This window comes from Nycticebus coucang, chromosome 3 (assembly GCF_027406575.1).
Source record: "Nycticebus coucang isolate mNycCou1 chromosome 3, mNycCou1.pri, whole genome shotgun sequence".
NCBI classification, from domain to species: domain Eukaryota; kingdom Metazoa; phylum Chordata; class Mammalia; order Primates; family Lorisidae; genus Nycticebus; species Nycticebus coucang.
This window is the reverse complement of record NC_069782.1, coordinates 5,151,376-5,164,965: the sequence shown is the minus strand read 5'-3', so window position 1 is coordinate 5,164,965 and position 13,590 is coordinate 5,151,376. Positions and strand designations below refer to the sequence as shown.

The 13,590-nt window shown below is 47.0% G+C and overlaps 2 protein-coding genes across 4 annotated transcripts in view; one reads left to right on the top strand and one right to left on the bottom strand.

Moving 5' to 3' along the window:
* Positions 1–2,893: 2,893 nt before the first annotated feature.
* LOC128581570 (40S ribosomal protein S4, X isoform-like) lies at positions 2,894–5,661 on the bottom strand. Of its 3 annotated transcripts, XM_053584568.1 has the most exons (3): positions 5,363–5,540; positions 3,957–4,037; positions 2,894–3,771 (listed from the first exon to the last, which is right to left on the bottom strand). In XM_053584568.1, the coding sequence occupies exons 1-3, from the start codon at positions 5,526–5,528 to the stop codon at positions 2,978–2,980; spliced, it is 1,041 nt and encodes a 346-aa protein (XP_053440543.1). In that variant the 5' UTR covers positions 5,529–5,540; the 3' UTR covers positions 2,894–2,977. The 3 variants fall into 3 exon arrangements, with proteins under 3 accessions (XP_053440543.1, XP_053440542.1, XP_053440544.1); XM_053584567.1 differs by lacking the exon at positions 3,957–4,037 and having other exon boundaries at positions 2,894–3,776; positions 5,363–5,661; XM_053584569.1 differs by lacking the exon at positions 3,957–4,037.
* Positions 5,547–13,590, top strand: part of SAMM50 (SAMM50 sorting and assembly machinery component) — a 34,108-nt gene continuing 26,064 nt past the window's right edge. The window contains exons 1-3 of the mRNA XM_053584566.1: positions 5,547–5,680; positions 9,793–9,903; positions 10,990–11,091. Of these exons, the coding sequence (XP_053440541.1) occupies positions 5,660–5,680; positions 9,793–9,903; positions 10,990–11,091 (234 nt within the window). The 5' untranslated portion in view covers positions 5,547–5,659. The remainder of the gene's footprint in view (positions 5,681–9,792; positions 9,904–10,989; positions 11,092–13,590) is intronic.

The following is a 13,590-nucleotide window of genomic DNA, read 5'->3' as shown; positions in this document are numbered from 1 at the left end:
TTTTCTGCTGGTACCTCCAACTTGAACTTGGCTTTTTTTTTTTTTTTTCTTTTTTGGCCAGGGCTGGGTTTGAACCCGCCACCTCCAGTATATGGGGCCGGCACCCTACTCCTTTGAATGCAGGCTTCTGGCCTGCATTTTTTTCCTCTGCATTCTCTCATCCCCTCAGCCTCTCTCTGTCCTTCCTTTGATAGAGACAAGACTTTGAGAGAAGCCCCCTTTCTCCAGGTGTGGCGGTTTGTTAGCAAGCTCAGTGTAATATGACTGAAGACTGAAACGTGTGTTTACTATTTATGCATTTGAGTATAACATACACAATAAAAAAGAAACAATAATATGCTCAAACTCTAAATGTTGGCAAAGAAAGTTACAACTCTCACCTAGATTGTGTAAGTGCCCCAGAGTGGAAGAACTGTCAAGTTCAGGCAAAGCACTCTATTGAGAAGTTGGGCCGTTTAAAGGAAAATCTGGGTCTGGGGCCACAGTCTACATGAGCCTGTGACCTTGATGAGAAGGTGAACTACTTGAAGGCAGAGGCTCCTTGTGAACATAAGCGAATGGTCACCTAGCACACAGACGCCCCTTTCAGGGCAGGGGTTTCCACCTTCTCCTGGGGCTGAGTAAGCTCCTAAGGCCTCCCGTTTGGTAGTGCTTGCTCCTAAGTGAGCTGAGTGCTGGTGAGTGGTGGGCTCTCCTACCTCCCACCCTCTGGTGTCAGAGCAAGGCACTGTCCCAGACAGAGCTGGAATGAGGTGGGAGAGGCCATGCCTGACACCCACCTGGACTGTTAGCAACACACCCTCATTCTTTCCCAGTTTCCCAGTAGGCTTTCTCCGTCTCTGTTGTCTGAACTTCGTCTTTGGTCATTAGCAGGTCTAATTAAATCTTAATAGTGTTTTTCTAACCAATGTATTTCCATACAGACATGTATATATCGGTTTTGTGACCATTATTAGGAAAGAAATATGTTAAATGGCTGATAGGATACCATAGGCTTATTTTCTTTTTGCTTTTAAAAATTATTCAACCTCGGGCAGCGCCTGTGGCTCAGTCGGTAAGGCGCCGGCCCCATATACCGAGGGTGGCGGGTTCAAACCCGGCCCCGGCCAAACTGCAACCAAAAAATAGCCGGGTGTTGTGGCGGGCGCCTGTAGTCCCAGCTACTTGGGAGGCTGAGGCAAGAGAATCGCTTGAGCCCAGGAGTTGGAGGTTGCTGTGAGCTGTGTGAGGCCACGGCACTCTACCGAGGGCCATAAAGTGAGACTCTGTCTCTACAAAAAAAAAAATTATTCAACCTTTTTAAAATGAGCACTTGTTTTATAATTTTTTTCCAAGTGTGTACTAAGATGAGGAAGGAGAACTGGCCAAGGCCTTCCTCCCACCTGTGCCTCAAATGCCACCCCACCCTGCCCTCTCTGCCAGGTCCCCACAGGCCCCTGCCTCCAGGGAAGTGTATGGAAACGTCCTTAAGTTCCTCACCTGGTCAAATGAAACCCTCCCTTTGATTTATGGTATATTTATGCTTTGGGACTTGCCACTCAGGAATAATCAGCATGTAGCAAATTTAACGTCAGAGAGTAACAGCTTTTCTTTGCTAAACGGAGAGCAAAACTTAGTGCAGCCTAACAGCCCAATTTTGTTTAAGAAGTGAAACGTGTGCAGGTGTGTGCGTATCTATGTGTACACGAGGAGAGGAGGCTGAAAGGATATATGCCAGCCTGTCCATGTGGTCACTGATAGGCTCTTATCTGTACCTGTATTTTATCTGTGGTGCTTAGTGTGTGTTTTCCAAATCTCTTTGAACATCAGAAAATAACTCCTAATAAAGGTGCTTTTTTTTTCAGTGCTTTCTGTCTCTGCACCTGACCAGCAGGCCTCCCGTCCACAGTCCAGGGACTCTCTGCCCGACGCTGTGGAGCGAACTCTCTGAGGAACCCTGACTCTCACACTGCCCCATCTCACCTTGGGCACCAGGCTGATCCTCAAGGTCCTAGCACACCTGCTGTGCCAGGTGTCACTCCAAGGCCCCCTCGTATCCCTGGCTCTGGTGGGGTTGGGTCCATGTGCCACTCCACTCAGCACAGGAAGCACCTTAGCCCCAGGCACCAACACAGAGCGCCTCTGCCCCTCAGCTTCCAAGCTGCCCAAGCCTGGAACTGGGCACTCACTCCCAATCCTGCTCCCACTAAGACCTCTGGGATCTGGCCTGGTCCCCAGCCCAATGCTGCCCAGTCAGGCCCAGCACCTTCCACCAGGGCTGATGCAGCAGCTTTCTGCAGAGTCCCGAGGCCTGTCCTCAGCCTCTCAGCTGTGGCCCGTCTGCCCTCCACTTTGCTGCAGAGGCTGATCTAAGCACCCAACACCCAGCTGCAGCCTTCCCTGGAGGTTCCAGCCTCCCCCTCAGCCCCTGGTAGTCCCACCAGCAGCTCAGAGGCTGTCCTGCCAGCTGCTCCCAAGCCTGCACCATGGGCCTCTGCCTGTGGGATACTCTCCCAGACCCTCTGACACCTTTACCCCTCAGAGGTCAGGCACTGGGAGACACAAGAGGTGGAGAGCACCCTCGCCTCAGGCGAGCACCCTCGCCTCAGGGTGCTCACCCCTGGGAAGGGGACAGACAAGGCCAAGCGCCCAGAGGAGCCTGCAGTGTGGCCTGTCCCAAACTAATATGTGAGTGACTCCAGTAGGAAGATCCAGCCTCCCCTCCATGTGGCCAATGGACTTGGGGTTTGATCTTATTACAGAAACCAGCATAGTCACTAAACCTCATTTCTACTTCAGATAAGTGGCTTATAGACCAAGTTTTCTGGAATGCCAGGTTCCTGGCTGAAATTTCTAGGGCAGTCTAGGCTATGCTGCATTAACAACAACAAAATCCAAAATCCAAAATCCAATTATTTCTCTTTTTTTTTTTCATGCTGTATTATTTTTAATTAAGCACAAAGACCTTTTAAAACATGTCACTACGTGTAGAGATCGTTCACCCACTGCTCTGTTTGGCTGCCAGTCTCTTGTCCCTCTCTTCAGCAATGGTGAGGCGGATACCTTTTCCTCGGGGAAGAGAAATCCATGGTTTGTTACCTTTGCCAATAACAAAAATGTTGGAGAGGCGAGTGGCAAAGCTGTTGCCATTGGCATCTTTCACATGAACTACATCAAAAGACCCAGGATGTCTTTCTCTGTTGGTGATCACACCAATTCTTCCCAGGTTAGCACCCCCCGTCACCATACACAGGTTACCTGTGTCAAATTTGATGAAATCAGTAATCTTGCTAGTCTCCAAATCAATCTGAATGGTGTCATTCACCTTGATGAGGGGATCCGGATAGCGGATGGTACGAGCATCGTGGGTCACCAGATGAGGGATTCCTTTTGTGCCCACAAAGATTTTTCTCACTTTGCACAACTTGTACTTGGCCTCTTCAGGTGTAATACGATGAACAGCAAAACGACCCTTCGTGTCATAAACCAGACGGAAATTCTCTCCAGTCTTGTCAATGCTGATGACATCCATAAAACCAGCAGGATAGGTTATATCAGTTCTGACCTTGCCATCAATCTTAATGAAGCGCTGCATACAAATCTTCTTTACTTCATCTCCTGTCAGGGCATACTTAAGCCTGTTCCTTAGGAAAATGATGAGTGGAAGACACTCTCTCAGCTTGTGGGGACCAGTGGACGGACGAGGAGCAAACACGCTGGTCAATTTATCCAGCATCCAATGCTTTGGAGCTGCTACCCGCTTCAGATGCTTCTTGGGACCACGAGCCATGGCTGCGCTAGGCACGGAAAGAGGCAAAAGGTTTATTTCTCATCCAGGCTGCTGCCCGGAAGACGTGGCTGAGCTGTGCTGGGAGTTGTCCCCACTCCCAGACCCAGCCTGGAGCTGCCCCACTGCCGAGAGGATGGCTGATCACTGCTGCAGGTTGAAAGAAAACACACTTGGGAAAGGTTTTCACCTGGAAGTGACTCATCCCTTCTTATATAGTGCGTTGACTGAAACAGGTCACGAGTAAGGGCAGGAAAACGCAATTCTACCTCTTACCCAAAAGAGAAACACAGGAAAAACTGGTGAATAGCATTGCCAAAGGCCACAGAAAGTATCAAAAACTGGGTCCCAAACCTTTCACCTCCCAGCTCTGTCTTTGGGGGTGGGTAGCTTCTGCTCAGAGCTGAGCATCGCTTCTGACTGCCCTGGTCTGGGACATCATGCTTGGTGGTAGGCTCTGGGTTCAGCGAGTGAACCAGACAGGTTGCATCCCCGCCTTCATGGGGCTGATGGTGTGGTTGGGAACACAGATGGTCGGTCAACCTGCAAGGGGTACAGTGAGGACAGAAGTGCAGGCTGCTGCTGGGTTCTGCCTTTTTGCAGGCAGGAAGGGGAATGTGGACTTTGAATATTTGGCCCAGGGATGCTGGAGGCCTAGAATGCTGCTATTTAAATGGAAAAGGGTGTCAGCGTCTTTGCGAGGGAGTAAGAGGGGGTGAAGAAAAGGAAGTGAAATAATGATGTTTATGTTATCAGAAGGGAACAGCAACATGACCTGCAATACAACTGAAACTTCCTCTTTTCCTATTTTTTTGTCTGTTTCTTTCTTTGCACTTATCACAAGGTGTGCCTGTCATGTATTACAGAATTGTTGTTTTTTGAGGTGGGGGAGTTGTTTTGCATCCAAGTATAAGCCCATGGCTGTCATGTTCCCCGACGTGCTTGGCCCCTATCCAAACACCTAGATCACTCAGACAATTGTTGGTTGCAGCTGAATTAATAAGTCATTTATCCCGTGTCTACTGTGCGCTGTGCACAGGGCCAGGCGTCTTCACTTTCCGTCCCTTATGCGCACACCTCCCCCTCCCCACCCCACAGAGTTTTGCTGTGCTACCCAGGCTAGAGTGCAAGAAGCCAGCCTAGCCCACCGCAACCTCAAACTCCTGAGCTGGAGCGATGCTCCTGCCTTAGCCTCCCGCGTAGCTGGGACTAATTTTTCTATTTTTAGATGAGACCATGCGCACACTTTTAATCGACCCTGTGAAGTACAGATGACCTTCATCTTCATTTTGACAATGAGGAAACGGAACCCCTGGGGTCCCAGCGACTAGAAGGGTCCACCCCGCCAGCAGGAGAGCCGCCAGGGCCACCATCGGGTTTGCGCAGCTCGAGACGTTATGAGACTCGGCCGCCGCAGGCCGGGGGCGGCCGGGCTCGGGGTTTCTCGGCTGAGTCTCGGGGCTTCACCGGCACGTGGGAACAAGCACAGCACTCCCTGGGGCGGGTGCCAGGGGGCTTAAGAGACGCCCTAGAGCACCCATGAGCGTGTCTGATCTCTGCCACTCGCCAACTCCAGGCACCTGCTTCCCAACTAACCTCCACGCAGACCGGTCCTCCCTCGCAGCAGCTGACGCTCCGAGCTTGCGGCGTCTCCAGGCCTCGGGAGTTCCGGGCCGTGTGTGAACATCCGGGTCACAGGCGCATAGCGACCAATGAGTGAAGCTTCCGTGAAGCCAGGGGGCGGGGAGAAAGGGGCCATCATGGCCGCCCCCAGTGAGCTGCATCCGGGGACGTGCGGGAGTCGCCGTAACCCGCAGCGCTGCCCCTGCGGACCCGCCTTCTGCCTTGGTCCGGCCTGAGCAGTTCTGCGAGGCGACGGCTAGAGAGGGACTCATGGGGACGGTGCACGCCCGGGTAAGAGGCCTAACGACCCGCGGGCCGTGTGACCTCTGGGCTGGCCCGGCGGACGGGTGCGCTGGCGGCTGCGCCCAGAGTTCCCGGGTTGAGAGGGGCCGGGGGCGGCGGGGCCGGGTGGAGGAGGCCACAGACTTGTCGCCCGGGGCCAGCTAGTCTCTCAGACTTCCGAGTCGGAACCTGGTGCTCGTAGGAGGGACGAGATTTGCTCAAGGTCACTCAGCCAGTCAGTGGCCCAGAAAGTAGTAAGGAACTTTCGTGCTGTCCGGGACACCACAGAATACATTCTTTCTTTCTCAGATTTGACTTCTCAACCCTCAGCCATTTCGGGTGTCTTCCCTCCCACCCTCTCCCTGCTCAGCCTCTGCTGGAGTCGTTGGAGAGTCCTAGAAGATGAAGGGTCTTTAAAGTCTTCTAACCCAGACCTCTCCGGAAGGCCCCGTTTATCCTGCAGAGACGGAACCTCTCGATACCTTAGTTCCCCCTTTTAAAGTGGAAGTAGTAATAGTACCTACCCCGCAGGCTGTCGCCAGAATTAAAAGACTTAATGTAGACTTGGTACTTAGTTGGGTGCTTGGTGCGTACTCTTTGCCAAACTTCTCTTTCCCTCGCCCTGCTCAGAAGTTTTCGGTAGTTCCCCATTTAATTTCCGAAAGAGTTTAGTACAGACCCTTCAGCCTGGAGTCGGGAAATGGTTTTAACACCCTTCACATGTTTGTCACTCAAACACCATTGCTGTTCTGACACTCTTTGGGTGTGCTTTTGCACACCATCAGCTACCTTTGGCTATCAAAGGTCCTCAGATCTTAAAACTCAGTTCAAGTCACTTCCTACATAAACCTCTTTATCTTCTCATTTGAATGTGCTACCACCTTCCTTGTCATTTATCCCCCGATGCCAATTATATTTGGCCCTGTTTCAGCTCTGTGTCCTGTCTTATCCTAGGAGGCTCTAAGTTTCTAGTTGTTATAGTAGGAACTTATTTGGCTTGCCTGCCTTGTAGCATTCTTGAATAGAGTAAGCATCCATTCATTTTTTTCAACTAATATTTACTGGTGGCCTTCTATGTGCCTGGCACTGACATAGGTTCTAGAGATACATCAAAAACAAACAAACAAAAAAACCCCTCAACTTTTATGGAGTTCTTTGACAATAAATTTGCTATTCTTTTGATTACTACCTGGACAAAAATGTTTTCAATTCTTTTCTTAAACTTATTTTTAATTTCAAAATATTAATTAAGGGAGTAAAGTGTTTTTGTTACATATGTATCTTGTATAATTTTTATGCCAGGGTTTTTAGTGCCTATCCCCAGAATGGTGCTCCTTGTACCCAGTAGGTAAGTTTTTATTCCACACCCACTCCTCCCCCAACCCCCTTCTTGATTTCTTATGTCCTTTTGTGGTAGCTTTGTGACTATGTGTACCTATTTATTAGCGCCCACTTATATGTGAGAACATGGGATGTTTGTTTTTCCATTTCAATTCATCTATTTGACCTTCCCACTAACCAGTGTCTTTTGAACATTTTAATTAGGAATCATAGTAAGAAGACATTTGCCACCATTTGCCACCTACAAGTACTCTCATGCCTATGTGAAACAAAATTTTGTGAAACTATTTATTATTTATGTTTGCTGTATATTGTTATGTTTAATTTTTTCTAAGATAGGGTTTCACCTTTTTTTTTTTTTTTGGTCAAAATGGGATCTCACTATGTGGCCCAGGCTGGTCTTGAACTCCAGGGCTCAAGGGATCTTCCCACTTCTGCATTCCAAGGTGCTAGGAGTACAGATGTGGCCACCACACTGGGCCTGTATCGTTATGTTTTCCTTTTGATTCTAGTCTATATCACTTTAAAGATGCTGTTCAAAGGTCATTAAATGTATCTCACATCCTGTCCCCACTGCATTTCATAGTGCCCGACACATGGTGCTACATAAAAACTTGTTGACAGATCAGTAGATGATTGGCTTAAAGGTTAGAGGCTAGATCCAAATACCTGTTTTAATTTGCATTATCAAATACTTTTATTCCATGCTTGTTCTTCTAGACACTAGAATGTAAATTCTCTGAGGGCAAGGATCTCGTCAGTGTTTGTCACATAGTAGGATCTTAATAAAATTTGGTGAATACATTAACTAAGAAAATGCAGTGAAGGCTATGTTAACCAGTTTGATGAAGATATTTCAAATGGTATATAAAACCAGCACATTGTACCCCATGATTGCATTGATGTACATAGCTATGATTTAATAAAAAATAAATAAAATTTGGTGAGTAAATTAATCTCTATTAATAAAACAATTTAAGATGTCAAGCTTCAATATACCTGTGAAACCACAAAGGTATAATCTCTTGAGTTTACATTACAGCTTAAAAAATTAGATAGGTCTGGCAGGTGTTTGGTGAACTTGTTTCATGCTTTCAGATTTTGGAAACCACTGGAATATTTTAGCATGATGGAATATGAACTTCGTGCCTGGACAAAGCATGTTCACTAAGCATTCAGATTAAGAGGAATGGACATGTGAATGTATTATTTACCTGTTCGTATTTTTGAGAAATATAATTCCATTTAAAAATACTATTCAACAGAAGAATAATTATATGAAATTAAATATTCTCTGCTCTTTGTCCAGCATTATTTTCCTTTTTTTTTTTTTTTAACGATGTAAACTTCAGCTTCAGCCACAGGACTTGAACTTGTTCCCTGCTGCAAGCCCAGTACCCAGCACACACTAGGCATTCCATAAATATTTGCTGAATGAAAATAAAAAAGAAAATTTATTTATTTACCATTCCACAAATATTTATGAGTACTTCTGATGTGCAGGGCAAATCAAATAAGAAAACAAAGGGGTACCTGTGGAGATCACTAAACTTCCAATGTCAGGGAGGGACTGATTCTGCCTGAAGAAGTGGGGATTGGCTCATGAAGAGAAGCTATTTACAGTGGATCGTTAAACTATAGAGGGGAAAGGTTATTTTGGAAGAGGGGAAAAGATGTGCAAAAGCTTCATTGTAAGCATGGGGCAGGCTGTGGAAATGCAGACTGGAGTAGCAGCCGTGGGCCTTGTGGTTGAGCTGCCTGTGTGCTCTGCTAAGGATTCTAGTTGGATTCTATCCCTGCAGGTGCACTTGAGGGCCACTGGAGCCTTTTAGGGCCGGAGTGGGAAATACTAAACCAGGCACAGCCTACAGAATGCTGATTCAGAAGATACTTTAATGTCTTGAACTAATACCAATTTAGATTGTAGAAAGCGACTGCCTTCTATCCTGTTTTATGAGCATGCATGGGTTTTCATTGTGAGACATTCTGAAATGAAAAAAAATGGTATGAAGGTCCAAATCAAATGTTTTCTTAGTAATTTGGTATCCAATATAGCTATCCTAAATGTATAAAATTTTGATCCAAAAAATTATTAATAAGATACCTTTATGACAACAGGAAAGCAATTTTTTTCTTTTCCCGATCAGTGTCTTTGTGGCATCTTTTTTTTGTTGTTTGAGACATAGTCTCACTCTGTCGCCCTCGGTAAAGTGCTGTGGCGTCACAGCTCACAGCAACCTCCAACTCTTGGGCTTAAGTGATTCTCTTGCCTCAGGCTCCCAAGTAGCTGGATCTACAGCCGCCCACCACAACGCCTGGCTACTTTTTGTTGCAGTTGCCACTGCTGTTTTAGCTGGGCAGGGCTGGGTTCGAACCCGCCACCCTTGGTATATGGGGCGGGTGCCCTACCCACTGAGCCACAGGCGCTGCCTAAGTGGCATCTTATTTTTTAATTTTTTTCTCGTCAAATGGGCCTCAGGTGTTCAGAATTAGATTAGTCAGAATCTTTGGTTGCCATAGCTTGTGCACAGTCCCTTTAGTTAATTAATTTTTATGTTTTATTTAGTGAGCACTGATGCATCAACCCCAAGTCCAAGAACTTGTTAACAATAGCTTACACCTGCCTTTCCCCATTACCGTCCTGTCCCCTGCCTTCACTCACCAGAGGAAATAACTACTGAATTTTGTGGAGCATCATCTAACAACAAAACTCAAAGTTTTAATCTGTGTACTCTGTGTGTTACAAAGCCATTTACCTGGGGTGCCTCCCTCCCTTTCAGAGTTTGGAGCCTCTTCCATCAAGTGGACCTGATTTTGGAGCATTGGGAGAAGAGGCTGAATTTGTTGAAGTTGAACCTGAAGCTAAACAGGAAATTCTTGAAAACAAGGATGTGAGTTTTCTTTTTTGAAGGCCTTGACGTAATTGTTACTTCCATAAGGTACTGGGGAAATGTAAAGGAATTAACCTCAGTGCCTTTGTCAAAGAAGAGTTCATTACCAGCTACAACTAGAAAGACTGGTGTATTTTAGAAAATAGTTTCTGATTTTAGAGAAGTAGTTTCCTTGGTGATTATTTATGTGGAAGGTACAGGCAAGCACATTTTTGTATTTATGTATAAAAAAACCTGAAGTATTTTAAAAATAAACTCAAATTATTCTTAAATTTATACTTCTTTACTCTCAGAAAAGACTGTGGGTCTTGAATGAAACTCTTCCTAGACATTTTTGCCTTTGAAATTTAAATTTTCAACTCTTGTAGAGTTTACTTTCTGATAAGGCGATGGAGAGGAGAGAGGCTTTTCGAGTCAGCAGTGGTCTTGCTGTGTGGAAATCCATGTATGGTCTTTAGCACAGTGCACACAGTGACTAAGTCAGAGGTCAAGGCCACTGTTCACGCACAGGCCAGTCCTTAGGGAGCATGCTGGGAAGGTCAGAGAGGGTGTCTGTGGCCTGGCTGGGCTGAGGGTTGATGAGTTCCTGGGGCAGCTGGCTGGAGAGACCTTGTAGGTCTCATTTATAGAAAGACAGACCTAGCAAATGGTCAGTCCAAGTGACCAGTTTTTTAAAAAGGTGTGAAAAATAAGAATGAAGTCCAGAAGTAAGGTTTATTACATTTGGAAAAAAATTTGAAATCTTGTTTTTTTTTTTTGTAGAGACCGAGTCTCACTGTACCGCCCTCGGGTAGAGTGCCGTGGCATCACACGGCTCACAGCAACCTCTAACTCTTGGGCTTACGCGATTCTCTTGCCTCAGCCTCCCGAACAGCTGGGACTACAGGCACCTGCCACAACGCCCGGCTATTTTCTTTGTTGCAGTTTGGCCGGGGCTGGGTTTGAACCCGCCACTCTCAGCATATGGGGCCGGCGCCCTACTCACTGAGCCACAGGCGCCGCCCGAAATCTTGTCTTTAGTCTGACCCGTCTCTTTCCTCTTGCCATACCTGATACTCAGTGCCCCATGTCACTTGTCACATGTAGGTGGTGGTTCAGCATGTCCATTTTGACGGGCTTGGAAGGACTAAAGATGATATCATCATTTGTGAAATTTGTGATGTTTTTAAGGCTAAAAACCTCATTGAGGTAAGTGCGATTTCTACTTGGTATTCTTTTCTAGTCCCTTCTGAAGAACCTGTAAATCTCCCTGTCTCCTCAAACTATGAAGCACTCTGCTCCCAGCCTCTCCACCAGAGACATGCCCCCTTCTCCTGAAGATGTTGGCTCTCCCAGGCTGAACCCTCTGAGTTCTGGGGTGCATTTACCTCCTGTCCCTCCTGTCCTTGAGAAGGAAGTGTTCCTTCTCCTGTCCAAGGCCCGATCCATTTTGCTGTCTTCGTAACTCTCCCAGTGTCATGAGGGCAGCTGATGGGGTCAGTGCTCAGCCCTTTCCGGACACTGTGCTGAGTGCTGTAGTATGTCCTGTCCTCTGGGGCCCTTGTGGACCCCATACAGTGGGCACTCACCTGTTACCCACTCCTCATCTCCTCAGTCTCCCTGTGGGCTACACCCTCCTCCTCTCCTGTGTGGGTTCCTTCTGTCCTCTGCCCTTGGGACCACATTGAACAAACTTGGGCAGAGGTCACTGGCAACTTCCTGTGGCCAAGTCCAGCTGTCTCCTCTCATTCTTCATTTTACTTGACTTTTCGGCAGTGATTGGCTCTGTGGACCATTCCCTCTTTTTTTAAAAAAGTATATATTTTTAAAAGATGAAAGTAATAGGAATTATAGGCAGTCAAGTGGTACAGAAGGGTATTGGAGTGAAGTATGGATGTGCCCTTCCTGGCCAGTCCCAGCCCACTCTCCAAGGTAACAGAGCTGGCAGTTTCTTCTGCACCCTTCCAGACACGTTGTGCACGTGCACAGATATAACCCCATTCTCCTACATTTCTTTTCTGTACCTTTCTTTTTTGACATCATACACTGGGGGGATCTTTTCACACTAGCACATACCAGCCTGTTGGCTGTGTGTGCCTCATTATACGGACGTCCCATCAGTTAGTGGAAGCAGTTTTCTATTGATGGACACTAAAATTAATGAGTGTTTCACTTATACAAACAGTGCTGCATGAATCATCTTAAGTGTATCTTTGTGTACAGTATCACCATAGGATAAATTCCTGTCTTAAAAAATATAGAGAGGGTGTCTTGCCGTGTTCCCCAGGCTGGAGTGCAGTGGCTGTTCTCAGGCACAATCCTAGTGTGCCACAGCCTCGAGCTCCTCGGCTCAAACAGTCCTCCTGCTTCAGCCTCTGTGTAGTTAGGACTATGCCCCGGCATGTGGCCCCACAGGATAAAGTCCTAGAAGTGAGTCAGAGAGTATGTATTTTGTCATTGTCACCGATGTCTCTATATTGCTCTCTGAAGAGATTGCTCCAATCCACATTCTCTTTTGGGGGGGTTATTATTTAATTTAATGTATTTATTTTTAAATTTCAGAGTATTATGGGGATATACACATTTTGGTTACATAGTTAGCTTTTATATACTTAAGTCCGAGGTGTAAGTATGCCCCATTTCATTTTATTTTACGCTAGGTGGTAGGCACAAAGCAATCTTCCTTAGTAAAGTTGACAATTAGCCCCACTCGGAACATTTTTAGAGATGCACATTGAAAAAAAGTGTTCATCTTACAATTGTTTTGCAATCCAAATATATGTTAGGTTGGAGAACATATTTAAAAAACAAAAGCCAACGTAAAAAGACAGGTTCAAACCACTAGAACAGTGCAGGTTTCACACGTCTTGGACTTCACAGTTAAGTCTGTCTTTCAGGCGGTTCCACTGCTCTGGATTTTAGAGAAATAGCTTTTCTTCCTGGTTTCATTTCACCTTCTGGACCCATCCAGTCTTCAGTAGTGTCAATTAGAACTTGGCCTTTAAAGTCCCAAACTCTAGGGGAGCCTCATTTTTCCAATCTGAAACACGTTATCTTCTCCGTTAGTGCTGCTCCGTTTGGAAGATGATAGAACTCTGGAAGTCTCGCCAGGCTTTTACTTCTTCACAGGTTTGCTGGAGCAACTTGCTTTTTCTTTCTTTTTTTCCTTTTTGTTTTTTTCAACTTGTTTTCTTCTCTTTAATTTTTTGTCAGCCTCACTGTTAGAATTGCTGCCAGAGGAGCCTGAAGAAACAAATGCCTTTGACTTAGGTTCACTGCACTTCTGTCCCCACCCGCTCCTGCCCCACTCACCCTCCTGCCCTCACACCCTCCTGCCCTCACACCCTCCTGCCCTCACACCCTCCTGTTCTCACACCCTCCTGTCCTCACACTCTCCTGCCCTCACACCCTCCTGCCCTCACACCCTCCTGTTCTCACACCCTCCTGTCCTCACACCCTCCTGCCCTCACACCCTCCTGCCCTCACACCCTCCTGTTCTCACACCCTTCTGCCCTCACACCCTCCTGCCCTCACACCCTCCTGTTCTCACACCCTCCTGTCCTCACACCCTCCTGCCCTCATACCCTCCTGCCCTCACACCCTCCTGTTTTCACACTCTCCTGTTCTCACACCCTCCTGTCCTCACACCCTCCTGCCCTCACACCCTCCTGCCCTCACACCCTCCTGTTCTCACACCCTCCTGCCCTC

What these genes read in the sequence shown, in the direction of transcription:
- LOC128581570 (XM_053584567.1), bottom strand. Translation starts at nt 5,661, where the DNA reads ATGAGTCCCTCTCTAGCCGTCGCCTCGCAGAACTGCTCAGGCCGGACC. An exon ending in GAGGACCGGTCTGCGTGGAG is followed by an intron (nt 3,777 to 5,362) that starts GTTAGTTGGGAA and finishes TTCCGTGCCTAG; the next exon opens with CGCAGCCATGGCTCGTGGTC.